Below are 17817 nucleotides of genomic sequence, written 5' to 3'. Positions count from 1 at the left end.
GGAATATATATAATCACCTAAACACGGGGGTGATGGACACAAGCAATTATTAAAACCCGAATGCTGCTGGATACATGAACTTAACACCCTCAGTCCAAGGTGCCTGAAAGAGGAGTTTTAGTTCAAACTATTTCTATATTTTGGTGCATTGCTATAGGTACTGTGACCATGTATATCCCAAGTGGAGGCGGTTCCTGAGCCAGCGCTGGGAGATGACATCTCCCAGCGCCGGGATCACCGATCGCCGCGCTGGGCATCCATTCACCTCCTCCTTGCCTCTGTTGCTGTCTTCAGAGTACAGCAGCAGAGGCTGTGTGTGCCTCCACCCCCCCCCCCACATCCAACCCGCAGATGCTGCGGTCCCAGCGTACCCGTTTGCCCTGCCCTCTACCCAGGTCCTGCCCATATTCTACCCTAGTCAGGACCTGGGTAGAAGTCCCGTGTAAAAGGGACACGGATTAACCCCTTTTACACCGCCACTGACCTGGGTCCAGGAGTGAAAAACCCAGGTTTTTGCGGCAGTGTAAAAAGGGTACAAGATAATCTTTTTCTATTACTCAATTTATCAATCTTGGTCTAAACATTTTTGCCTGTATATGACAAGACCATTTATTATAATGTTTTGTATATTCCTTTTTCCCCTTTCAATGTATTTTGTTCTGTATTTGTGTCTTTAATGTTTTGAAAATAATTTCAGATCCGGCCTGAGGGTGCGTCACTGCTGCCGATTGGTTAGAGGTGACTGCATTGTTTGGCACAGGTTTCCTAGGTAACGGATAGATAGGAGGGGAGGGAGCTGTAAGTGACACGGGGACCCCCCAGTATTTCCTCCGGCTGTCTAGGCATTATTACACTATTAGTTTATATGTAATATACAATGAGACACACATATTCCATGAGCAGCCGGAAGCAGATGTATCCTGTCTCCAGGACTTATAGACAGCGAGGCCCCATGTACAATGCGCACACGCACACACACACACACACACACATAGTGTACTAGGTGATCGGTTCTCCTTTGCCATTGATGTAGGGAAACCATCTGGTCCTCCCACATCGATGGCAAATGGGGTCCATGAATCGCGGGAGGGGGCTTGGGTCCGCAAATCACGGTAGGGGGGGCGCAGTGAATCGCTGGAGGGGGGTCGCGAATCGTGGGAGGGGGGTTGCCGCAAATCGCAGGAGGGTCGCGGGGGATCTGCGAAACGTGGGAGGGGGGTCGCGGGTGTCAGGGGTTTTGCTGGCAGAGGGGGTGGTGGTGCGGGAGTAATGGTGGGCGTGTACTGTAGCCCTGGCTTGGCGGGGGGAGGTGATGTCAAGGGGGTGGGGTGTGTAGAACGTTATACACATAGAACGGGTTTGTGTATCCTGCTGGGCGGGAATGTTATATACATAGGGGAGGAGTGACAGATCTGGCTAAGTATATAAGAGATTAATATTTCATGTTCGCTTCTGATCTCAGGACTTCCCGGCGCACGCCTCCCGCAAACATCTCATTTTGTAAAGAGAATATCCGAAACATTGAACCCCTTATTGTCCCGATAGCAGCTGGCAGACGACAACCACAGGCAGCAGGTGATAAAATATATATATTGATTTAATTACACTGTACAGGATAATATACAGGCAGAAAGTCGTGTACAGTACGCCACAAGCGCGTCTGTAGATTCCCGCCACCTTCACGTCAGGCACAACAGGAAGATCTGCATTGGAATCCCCTCTGTTTCCTTGCATTAACCCTAAAGCAATAAACACTTATCCTATAGACCTGCGTGGGTTATGTACTAATGCAGAGGGTGTCTAAGTCTGTATAAACCAACATTTACTGTATTACAAAGAATCCTATAGGAGGACATATGCAGCTCAGCGTTGGGGGGAATGCAGAGAAGAGATGGGGTCAGTGGTCCTGTAATTTGGAGTAGGTTTCTGTAGCTTACAGTAAAACCAGTCCTATGTAAGTGGGATCTTTGTTCTTATGTAGGGCACAACGGCAATGCTCAAGATACAAACACAACAGAAAAACCCTTTGGAGTAAAACAGATTAAATGTAACAACTAACGGAAACACAATAAAGTGTATCAATGAACACCCAACTATAAAAGGTATCTAGGTACAGCGACAGGAAAGAGTTCAACAGTTAACAAGGTCGACATGTCAACAGTGATTAACCCTTTGTAACACCTGTTCCATTTTAAGTGGACGTTAATTAAGCACTGTATTGAGAGGACGGCTGCCACTGAAACCTCAATGTCCATTTAAACGTACAGATATTCTGTCAAATGGATCAAATATCGAGTAAGAACAAATCACAATGTTTTGGTGTACGAGCTACAATGGTTGGCTGGTTCAATCGGTCGTCATGCTTTACCATCCACGGGGCCATTTGTGAATAACCTGTTCCCACCACATCAATGCACCATGTCCAGGGTACGAGGAACATTAATTGGGGTCACGTGATAAAACAGACAAAATGACACCAAAAAAAAAAATGGGGTACCTTTTGACATTTTCACCGTTGACCATATGGATCCCCCCCCCCCAACTATATGGATCCCCCCCCCCAACTATAAACTCCCAGGATACTCCTGAGCCCAACCAATATTCTGACTTTCCCGTCCCTAGGAACTAAGGATACAACAGAAGTCACTAGACGCCTCTGCGGCAGGAGAACGTATGAATATCTGACTATTGGTTCAGCCCACACCCCACCCACAGCGCCATCTGCACGCCGTGGGTACGTTTAATAAAGTTAAACTGGACCAGTGCTACTTAATAAAAAAAAAAAAAAAAAAAGGAAGTTTGTATAAAATGGAATGTTTTTTTTCCTGCTTGGAGATCTCGTGTCCCTGATGGAAAGGTTTCGGACGGGCGATGCACCACCACATGTATCCCATTCAGCATTAATGACGATGACGTCACCAAGATCAGATGACTATAAGGTGGCGCCATCCGTGTTGCGTGGCTGGACGCCTTCCCGGCGCGGGCTGTTAAAATCCCCTTGAGTGGTCACAACACAGCGCACTAGAAGGGTATCATTTTTAACGTACATCCGCTGCTTGAGGGCGCTGAGGGGCATAAATGTGACATAGCCAAAGCCCTTAGGGTTTCTGGGCATGGTCGGCCTCTGAAAAGCCAGCAAGTCTGGTTTGGTGTCCATAACTTCCTCCTGGTCCTGGGCGTTGGACCCTTCCGACTGGTCCAGGATCGACAGTCGGATGGTGCCCTGGAAAGGCCAGTGAAGTAAGTTGTCAAAGTCGCCTTGCATGGTGTGCACAAACAGCGAGATGTAGTTGGCGCAGCGCGGTGCGCTGGGGAGCTGCAGGTGCAGCCTCAGGCACAGCTTATAGCCCGGCTTTCCCGTGTAGAACCCCGGGCTGTGAATGACCACCGGCCGTTCTTCCTCCTGGTTCTTCAGGTAGGCGCTGAAGTTGTGGATCTTCCATACAAAGACCCCATTGTGCTGCTGTGCCTCCACCTCCCCAAGCTTCTCCTCCAGGGTGCGGATAGTCTGCTTCAGTTCCGTAACATAGGTGGTCTGAGTCTCCATTTTGGCTATGAGCTCCCGAATCTGGTGGTCTTGCTTCACCAAGCGGGCCTCCAGCTGCTCCACCGTCTCCCTTATCTGCCGAGTTTCCTGGCTGACATCATGCAGGGAAGGCACGAGGGGAGACTGCACGGGGAATACAGAGGCCGAGGCAGCCTCAAACTGGTTGGGGTCCAGCGAGATGTTGGTCATGTGGGAGACTGGCGTGAGAGAAGTGCTGACGCCGCGCAGGGTGTGCGCCATCATCCGCATGTGGACCTGCGTGAACTCCTGCAGGTGCTGGGCCAGGTCATTTCTCTGCATCTGGGGAGAAGACCAAAGACAAAAAGGGTTAAATAGTCAGTGATTGGACAATCTGAGCACTTACTTCTGTAAACCTAAAAAAAGTGTAAAAAACAACATCGTGAAACAGAAAACGACCAGAATAAGACCAGGGCTGACCAAATCGTTCCTCCAGATCTACCAACAGGCCATGTTTCCCTGACCACCTAGCTGGTTCACAGGTGCAGTCATTACTGTCATATTACCTAGACCACATAGTTGGTGCACAGGTGCAGTCATTACGGTCACATTTCCCAGACTCCCTAGCTGGTGCACAGGTGTAGTCATTACGAACAGTCACATTTTCAAACATGCTGCATTCACTCCTAACTGACACTGATCCACAGGTGGCCTGGAAAACATGGACTGTTGGTAGATCTCGAGGACTGGTTTTGGCCACCTCTGCCCTCGATGGCCACAAAATAAAAAAAAAATGGGACTTAAAAAACGAATCTCACAGTGACACAGGGATACGAAGAGGCTACAGATCTATTAAACTGAATCTTAATTGCAGTGTAATAATAAATGAGCCAGTAATTACCCTGCACAGAAAAAAAAAAAAAATATATAACCCTTCAATGATTCTCTTTATAACACTGCGGATTTGTGTAGCGCTTAGGCTAATCTCTGCCATGGAAAGCAAGTGTCTGTCTAAGTATAACCAAATACCTCTTAATGTGAGTCTGTGTTCTAGACACATTCACAGCGGTACCAAGCACTCTACAATTGGTGACAATGGAACGAACAGTCGTCTGGGGAATATTACCGGTCTGTCAAGTCTTCTGAGATTTGTCCCCTGAATGATCATTTGGAATAACACTTTCTTGGATGCACTTTAAATATTCTTTGATCTTCATGATGAAACGTGGGCAACCAAATAATGAACGGAATAATAACAAATGTGGAGACTGGACAATCATCTTATGCCCTTTATGCCCCCTGATTGCAGCAGGTTCTAATTAATTGTATTGGGGGGGATGCAATCAGCCATGATGCAGGCCCGTTTACGTTTGCCCGACAGCAAATCGGCAGGCGGGATTCAATGTGTTCAAAAAGTGGGCGTGTCCGCGTAAACGGCCGTGGATTGACGATCTGAGACCGGGATCGCGGCAATCCACAGCAGAACAGGCCCGACAGATTTTGAAGTTGGGCTTGTTCTGCAGTGATCCCTCTTCAATGCTGTCGGTAAAAGACAGCATCGAATAGGGACCCGGCACTAATAGCGGCGGAGCATTTCCTACCCCCCATAGTATCTGAGCGGAGAACTGTTGTAATCAATGATTGATTTTTTTTCCGTAGTATATTTAGAATTATTAAAGAAAAAAGCTCAGTATGGTTACAAAAAGTCATGAGCTGCCTGTTGGCAGCCACTAAGTTACTTGTCCTGGCAACATAGAATCCCCATATCCGGTCACAGATATATCCGCTGTTCTGCCCTAAGACAGACCACTCCCTCCCGGCATTCAGTAACCGCCAGGCAGCGATAGTAATAGTCACCATTTCATTGCAGCCGAACAAACTGTACAAGCAGGGAATCGGGGCTTTGATACAATCGTTGTCATAGTGGTCGGCCATCTGGAAAATAACCACAAACAGATTATTTGCAATTGCTCACAATGGATCAATTATAGGTGTAAGCGTAGTCCACAACTGCGATTCCCCATAGGCTTATAATGGAGCAGTTGCAGGATAGAGATGGCGTTTGTAAAAACACACGTGCCATAACCGGTGACCGCTGTATCTGCATATGGAATGCGACATTCACGAATTTCGAGGAAAACACTAATGTTCCATTTCTTATGCAGATACAGCGGTAGTCACATGCTGAGTATAGACATACTGCATATCATGTAACTCAGCAGAAGCTGCTTGTGTGTCCTATGCAAATAAGACGCCACCAAAAAATACACCCGGCACTACCGGGCCACACGGGACTTGTGCGCTATTCTAATGTAAGTACATTTATAAAAGGATCCGGTACACGGTGGAACCCGTGGGTTTAGGTTGCAGCACATCGATGGATAGCATGTGTCACCGGAAAATAATATTGAAAGACAGTCTGGGGACATCATCACCTATCAATGACTCAGCAAAGGTCTCTGATGCATGTGTTGGCAAGTGCACTATAAGTAGGGTTACCGTCTTCAGTCCGCATTAATGTAATGACTTTCTAAGTTTACCAAGATTGCACGGCTGAATTCAGACACATGTAATTGACTACATAAAGGTGGCCATACATCTACAGATCGATTGTCAGATTGGGCTGGTTGGAACAAAAACCTGGTAATATCTGAATGAAGGTTTTCCAGCATTTCAAAGCAAATGGTCAAATGACATTTGCTCTCATCCATTACCAGGATTTTGTTCCAACCAGCCAGATCTGACAATCAATCTGTAGATGTATGGCCAGCTTAACGCATTTAAAGTATTACCCTGTACAGCGGGGGTCCTCAATTATTTCCAACAGGCCAGGTTTTGGGATGTCTTTAATCATGAACAGGTGAGTTTTCCTGGGTCATTAATTATCCCACCTGCTACCATAGAGAGATCCCGAAACCATGGCCTGTTGGGAAAAGGTTTGGGCTGAGGCTTAACGGCGCAGACAGGAAACACAGTGACATGAGGCAGTTACCTGGTTTCTGACAAGACCGCTGGTCTGGCAGTAGTCGCACGTCACGTAGGCCAGTGGGCACATCTGCTCATGTGTCTGTATTAGGAAATGGGACAAAGAGCGGGTGAATGTTACATCTGCTAAACGGCACCAATCACAGGACTGCACGGAACCCTGGACAGTCCATATATCAGCCAGCGCTGTCTGATCACATCTGATAACATCACAGAGACTGCACGGAACCCTGGACAGCCCATATATCAGCCAGCGCGGTCTGATGACACGTCACAGAGACTGCACGGAACCCTAGACAGTCCATATATCAGCCAGCGCTGTCTGATCACATCCAATAACACGTCACAGAGACTGCACGGAACCCTGGACAGTCCATATATCAGCCAGCGCTCTCTGATCACATCTGATGACACGTCATAGAGACTGCACGGAACCCTGGACAGTCCATATATCAGCAAACGATGTCTGATCACATCTGATAACACGTCACAGAGACTGCACGGAACCCTGGACAGTCCATATATCAGCCAGCGCGGTCTGATGACACGTCACAGAGACTGCACGGAACCCTAGACAGTCCATATATCAGCCAGCGCTGTCTGATCACATCCAATAACACGTCACAGAGACTGCACGGAACCCTGGACAGTCCACATATCAGCCAGCGCTCTCTGATCACATCTGATGACACGTCATAGAGACTGCACGGAACCCTGGACAGTCCATATATCAGCCAGCGCTGTCTGATCACATCTGATAACACGTCATAGAGACTGCACGGAACCCTGGACAGTCCATATATCAGCCATCGCTGTCTGATCACATCTGATGACACGTCACAGAGACTGCACGGAACCCTGGACAGTCCACATATCAGCCAGCGCTCTCTGATCACATCTGATGACACGTCACAGAGACTGTGCAGATCCCCTGTTATGTAACGGAACAGTCTGTGCCCGCATCCTGCCATGTTGGTTAGTTATCACTATAAAGGCCTAAGACTGTGGCGGACACATTATGTGGGGGCAGCCGCAGTAACGGTGACCCTGAACTCACCAACTTCTCATCAAACGGCATGTCCTGCAGACAGTTCTCGCAGGACACAATCCTCCGCGGGCAGTCCACCTCCGTGTGTCCCTGCAGCTGGCTCCTCAGGAAGAGCTGCTGGCACTGCGGACATTCCTCCCTGGCAAACTGGCAGGCCGCCTGGTGATGCTGCAAATAGCCGGTAACACCCAATGTGAGCGAGTATACGGTAAACAGAGATGCAAGAAATCACAGAGCAGCAATCCGGACGGAGAGAGATTCTCACACCAAATACATACTGCCGCGTAACTGATCCTTTACTAAAACGCAGCAGAAGAGAGGACAGTGCATTATATTAATTATATTACATATTAGTCATCTATTATAAAGATGCATCTAGCCGGTTAGAATTAAGGTCCTGGTACGGACATCCTGTACACGGTGGGCGTGTGACAATGTTCTAATGCTGCCTGGAGATACAGTCATGGTATTCTGACAGCGATACATTGTGCCAATATGTCCCTCTACTAAGAAGCCCATGTAACAATGAGTCAGATTAGGGTGAGGTCTCTAATCTGCTCTATCAATGGGTAGACCACGGGAGACCCTGACACTGGGAGAAGAGCTCACGCACATGGAAAGGACAGTCTTACCGGGAAGAGATCAGTAGGAAACAGACTCTGGTGTCTGATGTATATTATTATCATTATCTAATAATGTCTGTAAAGCGCCTTGAGTCCTGTCGGAGAAAGTGCGCTATATAAATTATAGATGCAGTAGAGATGGGGAAGAGACCGGGCTTCTATAGCTGGTATAGTTACTGTAACAAGACAATGATGGGAATATCTCCTGACCTCCAGGTGCCTCAGCTCCATCTTGGCACCGCAGCCCTGGCTGGGGCATTTCACCGTGAGCGACAGGATTTCCCGTTTAGCAAAGTTATCTGGGAAGAGCTGGGTCTCGACCAAGATGTCATTATCCACCGGACACTTTGGTCCCGCGTCCCTGGAAAACAAAATAAATGTATATATAAGTATTGAAAAAAACTATAAGCAGAATACAAACTATGTATCATCTTATACGGATATCAGAGGATATATAGAGATTATATATATATATATATATATATATATATATATATATATATATATATATCGCCTAGTAAATGCTTTTTTGTAGCAATCATTATTTAACATGGCTACCCACTGCCCGTAACATGAAAATGCGCCCTGCCCTTTTCTGTGCGCCCTTCTGCAGCCCCCCGCCATGCCGCTCAAGTGCTCTGTGGAGAGCGCCGTGGCAGCTCTTCCAGCAGCATCCTGCCACTCCCCAGCCACCCCATCCTTCGCCGTTCAAGTCCTCCGCAGAGAATGCGTTGTCAGCTCTTCCAGCAGCATCCCATCCCCCACCGCGCTGACACGCCTTTCAAGTCCTCTGCAGCATTTCAGCTTTTCCAGCAGGCTAAGCCTGGGCAACAAGCATATAGGTAAGCAGCACTTATGTGACATAATATGCAATGGGCATTATGTTAGAATGGGCATAATCCTGCCACAGTGTGCAGTTTTTTCTACAGGACTTATTTTTTGTTTGTAATGTACATCTCAAATGTAAAATGCACCCCGCTTGGTGGTCAGCACCTACCCTAATGCCCTAAACAAAATCCTAGAAAAAAAAAAGGGTGCCGGACAGCGAGCACAGTAAGGCCACAAGGGGCTTTGCTGCGCTGGCCACGCTGTCTGAGTCCAGCCAGTCGGCATCCCGACATCGGGCTAATGACTGTCGGAACAGCATACCACACCCAAAAAAAACCCACTCCTGTGTCTCAAGGAGATGTCCAAGAACACAACATGGGGTAGTCATAGGTGCCAGGAATATAAAGAGGGGAACAAGAGGAGGGAATGGGGACAGGTCCGGGCCTCCCTGAGCGCCACCCACCTGAGAGATTTCAGGATGCACGCCTTACAGAAGCGGTGGCCACACGGGGTCTGCAGTGGGTCCCTCAGTGCCATCAGGCAGATCGGACACTCATACTTGCTCTCCAGCATCGGGTCGAAGTCCACATCGTAACCCTGCATCTCCTCCATGAACAGGCTGGAGGGGTTCCCGCCAGGAGTCTCCACCGTCGGGCTGATGAGATCATCTTTGGTGTTGGCACAGCAGGCACTCGCCATAGCGGCACAGCAAGCGTCCTCGGAGTCAGACCTCTCAGCGCTCGGCCGGGAGTGGACTAGACTCATAGTCACTTGGCTGCGAGGCTTCTCCGCATAATCTGATGGAGTAAAAGAAATACATGAGCTTAGAGGAGTGGTCTACTACAGGTTCCAGCATGCCCTGCCAGCCTCATCCCAGTCTTATTTATCACAGCTTATACAGAATCTTAATTTAGGAAGTGCCATGGGTTGACCATTTCCATGTCGACTAAGACACTGTCAAATTTTATACCACAACATATATGTACACACACACACACACACACACGTGCATACATTGTGTGATGGAAATGACACATTGCAGTACATAAAGATTTGCACCAGACATTACTAGAAGCACCGCTTTGTATGATTTAGGATTAGGATTGGGTATCTGGTGGGAAGGGATAGGAGGAGAGTATACTGGTCATCATGCCACAGAGTAAATAAATAATCTGAATCTGGGGTTCCCACTTATGCCTGTCGGACTGACATGGAAACAGTCGACACCAAAAAGTTAACAGGGTTTAATTTGTATTTCTGGGTGTCATTCTATATGTTTAAGCACATTAATGCAAGTGTACCACGTCGCTCGCCATGCAAGCAAGTTACCTCACTGCGCTCAGCGCAGGTCATATAAGAGAAAAAGTTGCGTAAAAAAAAAGAAAAAAAAAAAAGAGTAAAACATAGTTTTGACCATATGCGAGTCGACCACTGTCGGCGACGAAAACATTGGGGTAACACTACAATTAAGCTTAGTAACCCTAATGAGGTAAGCTCGTAATTACTATATGAGAAAATCTAAACCCATTATCTTTCGCCCAAACACAAGCGGGAGGGATCTGAACAATTTGCAGCAGAACCACCATGGAACACGCTGCAGTCCGTTCCATCATAGAAAAGAAAACATAAAACAATTACATTTACAGCATAAATCAGGCTAGTTATCCACTGCCGAACTAAAAGTCCCAGCATGACCTACGCAGCCTCTGGTTACTATTTAGCTATTCGATTCGCTCTCTGTCCTAAATTCGAAAATATGATCAAAAGAATTTCTAAGTTGCCAGGAAACTCCGGGACCACTTTCCTGTACAGCGGGACTGTGAGGACCACATTTGCCACTCACGTTATACGAGTGATCCGTAAGCTTCCAGCACAGGGATAAGTGGGTTTGTGGGCTTTAGGTGGACATAGTAGAAAGGTTAACTTGATAAGGGTCGATACAGAATTTGGTTTTGGTTTGTACTTTCATACTTTACCATGTGTGTGGACTACGACTGGAAATATTGGACTAGGACTTCCCAAAGGATGGCAAGTGAAGGGAGCTACTTGGGGGTCCATGTGTTAGAACATAAAAATCAACACTTCAACCTTTTTGTGTGTTGACCATTTTTTGTCAACATTTTGCTTGTGTAACCCGTGTGCAAGTTGACCTTTTGGGGTCGACATTTTTATTGTCGACAGAAAGAAACCAAACCTGAACAAAAAGGCTTTACCTGCCACGTTAATCAGTTACCAGCATCTTGCGCCTTCTTATTGCAAAAGCCATAAACCCCAGACGTGCAGATCATGACATACTGTACTCATGGTATACAGTATATATATGTGGTCCGTGCAGGGAGCGTTCCATTCCTACAGACCTTAAACCTGCAGTTAAAGTATGCAGAAGTAACAAGAAAAACCATCGGTATAGCCGACAGAGCATGCTGGTACGTGTGGTACAACGACAGTTGGAGAGAGGACTATTGTCTTCCTCTGCTGAACAGAACGTATGACTGCGCTAAGATTTGGACCAGGAGCTGACACTCTTGGGAAGCAATTAGTTACTCTGACACTGATCACAAAAAACGCAGTTGCAGCCTACTTTAGTGTCAGAGATCCTGTAAACTAAATTGGAATGTAAGCTCTCATGAGCAGGGTCCTCGTGCTATTCCTATTTAAACTATTATTTACTCCAGGGTGTTCTCAAACTCGGTCCTCAGGACCCCACACAGTTCACGTTTTCCAGGTCACCCGGGAGGTACACAGGTGCATTCATTACTCACCGACATATTTTAAAAGATCCACAGGTGGAACTAATTACTTCACTTGTGATTCTGTGAAGACACCTGCAAAACATGCACCGTGTGGGGTCCTGAGGACTGAGTTTGAGAACCTGTCTGAGGGAGAACTCCATACTCCCTTAGACACCAAATCCTGCGGTTTTCACCTCCCAGATACTTCTGTCAGTATCGTCTGTGGATGCAGATATAGATATATAATCACACCATTAGTGTTAAATAGCGCCCCTGTTCAGAACCACTTTATGATACTTCTGTCTTTCCTTATACAATCAACAGTCAATTGTTCATAAAACATTTATTTAAGAAATGTTGTTAAAAGTTTTCAAGTTAAAATTAACAATTCACCATCATAAGGAAAGATTTTTTTGATTCTTTAGATGAGAAATGCAAACACGACGCGTTTCGTCTCACAACGAGACTTCATCAGGGGTAAAGTACACAAATATATCTCTTGGTTTTTAATTAGGTACTTATTGGTTTGAAGGAGGTCACACCTCTCTAAGAATTTTGATGAGATACCTATAAGTTCCTGTTCTTATTAGGAACCTGATAAAATACCAAATGGTTCTTCTTAGGTATTTGTCTCCTAATATATTTTCTTATGTGGATACTCAGTGTATCACTCTGCGAAGACCGGACGTTTGAGTAATTGTTAACCACTTCAGCTTCTAATATATTGTGCCCAGTATGAGAATTAGTATGTATCCTTTAAAAAAAAAAAAAGACAAATCAGTTTTTTCTCCCCCTTGAAAAGAAGGATTGGTGATAAAAAAAGGCAGAAGTTGGTCACTCCTGGCTGCAAGCAGTAGTCATATACTGTCTTAAGCTGTAACTCAGCGCTGGTTTACGTGCTCTGTAACTGGGCGCTGCGCATCCCTTGTGACGCCATATAAAATACTAATAATAAAATAGTTCCCTGCATACATTAATGAATAAAAGAGGGTGTAATAAATAGATATAACATGATCTGAATACATAGGATTTTTATTACTTTTAGCAATATAAATTGCAGAACTGGCACGTAATCTGTAGCCAGGAGGTGGATAGATCCCAGCAGCAGACTGACCTCAGGTTAAAAAATACATTTTTAAAAATCATTACATTTGTTTTCCTACTTTGAACCGTGCAGGAAGCCATCGCTGACAGTTGCGCTATTGCGCAAATCTATTACAATAGGTTTACAGACAATTAGCAACAGACTGCAATTAAACATATACAGCTGCTCCGGAATGTAGCCGAGATTAATTCCCGAAACATGCTGTGACTGTCACTGTACATGACTGATGATCACACATCAAGATACATTATTCGTACAGGTTCCGTACAAAGCCTGTGATGTCATACATCATCAGGTTACAATGTTCCAAGGATATTCACCAACATATTGGTCTATTCCTAGGGGGAGTGGGTTTGTGTATAACGCTGGTCGAGGGGGGGTCCTAACGCAGAAACGATGTGTGTATAACGCTGTCAATCACTCTTGTAACCCCGTCCAGCGTTATACACACACAGGGGATGAGTGACAGATCTGGCTAAATAATATAAGAGATATGATGTTTTGCTTTAAAGCAGTGGTTCCATACCTGTGTGCAGTGGCACCCTGGTGTGAATTGTGACCATGGCAGGGGTGCATTGGTGTGGTGGAACAGGACCAATTTAAGTTAATTATGGTTAATGCTATAGGCAAAACCAGTTCTTGTGGCTTCCAGTCATAACATACATGCGTAAACAGAAGCAAATCTTGTCCCTCGATACATAATTAAACCTAAATATTTTCTTAAATTCTCCATAACAAACTTTTGATCTTGGGCGGCCGTGGATACAATTCTGATAGTATAGGGTGCCACGATTCTAAAAAATTTGGGAAACAATGCTTTAATGTGTAAGGTTTTATAGAAGGACAATACCCTGAGCCTAAAAGCCCATACACACTGGGTGATACTGGGGGACTTTGAGCTGAAAGCCGCTCAGTTTACTTGTCTGTGCTGCTTTCAGCTTGAAAGCCGCCTCGTGTATATGGGGCAGCGATGAGCGTTCTGCTATGGAAAAGCCCACCCTAAGGAGCTAAACTTCCCAACCTGAGAATAAACGGTACTTCCTCATCTTTGCGTCCACCGCTACAACAGTTACGTTAGCTGCTATGCTAAAAGCAATTGCTGAGGTCTGGCCCCCTGTCCGACAACTAACGGTACTTTCACATCACCCTCTTGTGTCCACGCCACCATCTATTACCTTTAGTAAAGTTGTGGCGAGGGGACAAAGATGCTTAGCAGCACCACGTAAGTTCCGTAGCATAAGCGGTGGTTGCAAACATGAGGAAGTACTGAATAAACTCCTTTGGTGTTCACTGTAGGTGTGGGGTGCGAATCAGTGAGATTGGAATTTTTAAAGTTTGAAGACAACATTTTAGACTTGATGGGGGCTTCAATTGTTTCCTCCCCCACAGCCACTAGACCAGGCATTCCCAACCACGGTCCTCAAGGCACACCAACAGTGCAGGTTTTAGTGATATCCAGGCTTCAGCACAGATGGTTTAATCAGAATCCTTCAGATACTAATTAAGTCATCTGTGCTCAAGCCTGGATATCTACAAAACCTGCACTGTTGGTGTGCCTTGAGGACCGTGGTTGGGAATGCCTGCACTAGACTATGCCCTATGGAGCTGCCCCCCCCCCCCCCCCATATGCCTGTGAGCTCAAATGTTCGAGAAGTGACCCACTTGGGCCCCAAATAGCACTTCGCAATCAGTGCAGAAAGAAAGTTCAAATGCACCCATGATCTATCACTTTAAACGGGAGATCGGCTGAGAAGTTGGTGCGTAACACAATTGAGTCCCCCCAATGTGTCTACAGCTTTACCCTTCAAAAATGTATATAAGCCCCACAAAGTGAACTGCATCTACAGGGAACTGGCGAGAGGGAACCCCCACTCCTGGCTACAGAGGGAACCCCCACTCCTGGCTACAGAGGGAACCCCCACTCCTGGCTACAGAGGGAACCCCCACTCCTGGCTACAGAGGGAACCCCCACTCCTGGCTAGAGGGAACCCCCACTCCTGGCTAGAGGGAACCCCCACTCCTGGCTAGAGGGAACCCCCACTCCTGGCTAGAGGGAACCCCCACTCCTGGCTAGAGGGAACCCCCACTCCTGGCTAGAGGGAACCCCCACTCCTGGCTAGAGGGAACCCCCACTCCTGGCTAGCAGTCACAACCAGTGGATAAGGAATTGGGAGGTGCCTGCGCCAGCACAGGTGTTGGACTGTCTGCGCGCAATAATAACATACTGTGCGTGTGATTCTAAATCCATACAACAACTTTGGCGCTGAGGATAACATAAGATGGTTCCCCTGGTATAGAATAAGCCCCACAGCCATAGCCCAGGACACCATGTAGCCAGGCACTATAGTACAGGAGTATTATTAGGAACAGCTGAGCTGTAATACACAAATGACACAGCTGGTAACACTACAACTGCACAAAACACAAGGTGACAGGGAGGACAGTAACACAATCACACACATGCTGGGACACAGCAGCCCTGAGAGGCCCAATGTCAGCCTATGTCTCACCCCAGGGTCACCTGTCACATACTCACCCAAATTTTCTCTCTCTTCCTCGGTCCGGTCCTGGTCACCCAACTTCCAGGTTCTGCTTGTACGTCACCGGCTGCCTGCAGCACGTTACACCGGAAACTTCCAAAATACAGCGAGGAGTCACGCCTGCCCTTGCGCGCATGCGCTCTAACCAGCTGACGGGACACGGGAGGCTCTGTGCGCATGCGCACGGGGTAATCTTGGAACGTCCTGTTTCCCTCTTGGTTACAATGTATCACTCGCGTTCCTCTGTGTCACGTGTTACAGCGCTCAGTGCTGCTGCTGGTAGCAGGAGGTATCGGTGGGATCCGCAACCGGCTGTGCTATGGACAAGCAACATCGATGGTGGTGTTAATTAATGTATATGTCATCATCATCTATATATACTGTCCGTGAGTCTCCGAAACACTGCCACCTGCTGGCAGAGAGTGACACTATATCTCTTTATCACACATGCACAAACACAGAACAGAAGTTCCATAACTCCCAACATGACCCTCTCCAGGAGGGACACATTGCTCTGCTCCTTAATGTAGGATTGCCATCACCTGTGTTGAACTGGTTAACTGGTAAGAAAGGTGCTTCACCACAGGTGATGGCAATCATACATTAAGAGGGTAGTGCAAAGCAGAGCAATATGCCCGAACCCCCCCCCCCCCCCCCCCTGGAGCAGCGGGTATGGCTGCCCCAACCCAGAGCGACGGCACTATCCCCCCCCCAAGCAGCGGGTCTGCCCGCACCCCCTCGCTGGAGAGGAGGGTCTGCCGACACTGATCCAGCGGGTGGGGGGGTTGCGGCCATACCCGATGGTCCAGGAAGTTGCAGGCAGACCCGCTGCTCCAGCGAGGGTGGTGGGGTGCGGGCAGACCCGTTGCTCCACCGAGGGGGGGGGGGGGATGGGGGTGGCCAGACCCACTGATCCAGTGTGTGTGTGTGTGTGTGTGTGGGGGGGGTGCTTGCAGATCTGCCGCTCCGGGGGCGGGCAGCCATACCGGCTGCTCCAGGGGGGGGCGGGCATACCTGCTGCTCCAGGGGAAGGGGGGGTTTGCAGCCAGACCCACTACTCCAGGGGGGGGGGGGGGAGCGGGCGCAGCCCCTAACGACCGTGTGAGGAGCGCGGTGAATAACCTAGTATGTAATAATAGCCCAGAACTGTCAATCTTTGAGTGTGTGTATAACGCTGGGTGGAGTCAGGGGTGCATGGGAGTCATTAGCCCAACGTTATACGCACACTCACAGATCTGGGCTATTATTTTATATATAAGAGATAAGAAAAGTTGTAAAATAATATGACAGTAGCATATAAGGGGCGAGCACACTGAGATGGGACTTTATTGACTCCAGCATGGAAGGACATTTCTGCAATGTGCTGGATGATCATTGTGGAGGTCTGCCGGTGGCCCGCCATGGTCTCTTTCCTCTTGAGGAGATCGGAGACCGCGTGATGTGTAATATCAGGGTTAGTGTGAGGTTTTTCTATGAATTTCTAAATGAAAAGAGTTCCCTAAATTAATAATAAAATAATTCAGTTCCGTTTTAGGTTTCCAGCTGCGAGAATGTAACTTCCCTCTGGATTTTGAGGAAGTTCCTTGGCTGGTCAACAAAGTCACCTGGACAAAGGTTTGACAGCATGGTTGGTGTTGTGGAAGCATTGCTGCCCTACATGACTTATACCATGGGTTCAATACCTGGTCATGGCTGATATACAATACTGGACAAAGGTTTTAGGCAGGCGTGGGGGGGAAAAAACAGCAAAAGTAATAATTTTTTCATAAATAGCAGCGCTAATAGTTTCTTTTGATCAATTAACTCATTGACTGCCAACATTGTTGTGAGGGATTCTCAAAATATCCGCTAAAAATGCCAGGATCGCTCAAAGCGACTGTTCTTTTTTAGGGTGCAATATTTAACTAAACTTCAAGTAACTGACTTGGCTGTATTTGTATTTATTTATACTAAGAGAACAGTCGCTGTGGGTGACGCTGGCGTTTTTAGCGAATATTGTGAGGAGCACTCACAGCAATGTTGGCACTTAAAGACAGGGTTTGCCGACTTTTAAAGTCTCCTCTCTGGGAGAAGCCCGGAGAGGAGACTGTCAGCAGCAATTCGGGGGGGCCAGGCCTGATGTAGACGTCAAGAAACCCCGCCCCCCAATACCGCAAATCCTGCAATTCGCGGGTCGTCAATGAGGGGGATGGGCTAAATGACACGATTTGCATCTTTAGACCCGCCCTCTCTCTCCGAAAACCAGTGAATCGTTGTAATTTACTGCAGTGACCAGGGAGATTCAGGGGTGCCTCCGGTAACCGAGGGGGTTGCTCACCTTTCCGGGAGGGGTAGGCAACCCTGCTTAAAGGGTTATCAAAATGCAAAGAGAATGAACAGAAGATAAATGTAAATGAAACCAGTATTTGGCCGTGTTTGAAAATTGACAGGAGCTGGTTGGTGGGTAGTTTA

General features: G+C 47.3%; 1 protein-coding gene across 1 annotated transcript; it reads right to left on the bottom strand.

Annotated features, from left to right (window-relative positions):
* Nucleotides 1–2550: 2550 nt before the first annotated feature.
* On the bottom strand, nucleotides 2551–15603 carry TRAF6 (TNF receptor associated factor 6). The gene is made up of 7 exons (XM_083163856.1): nucleotides 15363–15603; nucleotides 9453–9786; nucleotides 8372–8522; nucleotides 7548–7706; nucleotides 6498–6572; nucleotides 5363–5440; nucleotides 2551–3847 (listed from the first exon to the last, which is right to left on the bottom strand). Exons 2-7 carry the CDS (start codon nucleotides 9752–9754, stop codon nucleotides 2933–2935), a joined length of 1680 nt encoding a protein of 559 aa, XP_083019982.1. The 5' UTR covers nucleotides 9755–9786; nucleotides 15363–15603; the 3' UTR covers nucleotides 2551–2932.
* Nucleotides 15604–17817: the final 2214 nt, after the last annotated feature.

The sequence above is a fragment of the Crinia signifera genome, chromosome 11 (assembly GCF_055691185.1).
Source record: "Crinia signifera chromosome 11, ASM5569118v1, whole genome shotgun sequence".
Taxonomy (NCBI): domain Eukaryota; kingdom Metazoa; phylum Chordata; class Amphibia; order Anura; family Myobatrachidae; genus Crinia; species Crinia signifera.
Note: the sequence above shows the minus strand (reverse complement) of the source record. Positions and strands in the feature narration are given on the sequence as shown.

Coding starts and splice junctions, on each gene's coding strand:
- TRAF6 (XM_083163856.1), bottom strand. CDS start 9,754: ATGAGTCTAGTCCACTCCCGGCCGAGCGCTGAGAGGTCTGACTCCGAG. Junction 8,523..9,452: donor TGCATCCTGAAATCTCTCAG/GTGGGTGGCGCT, acceptor TTTGTTTTCCAG/GGACGCGGGACCAAAGTGTC. Junction 6,573..7,547: donor TGCCGTTTGATGAGAAGTTG/GTGAGTTCAGGG, acceptor TTCCTAATACAG/ACACATGAGCAGATGTGCCC.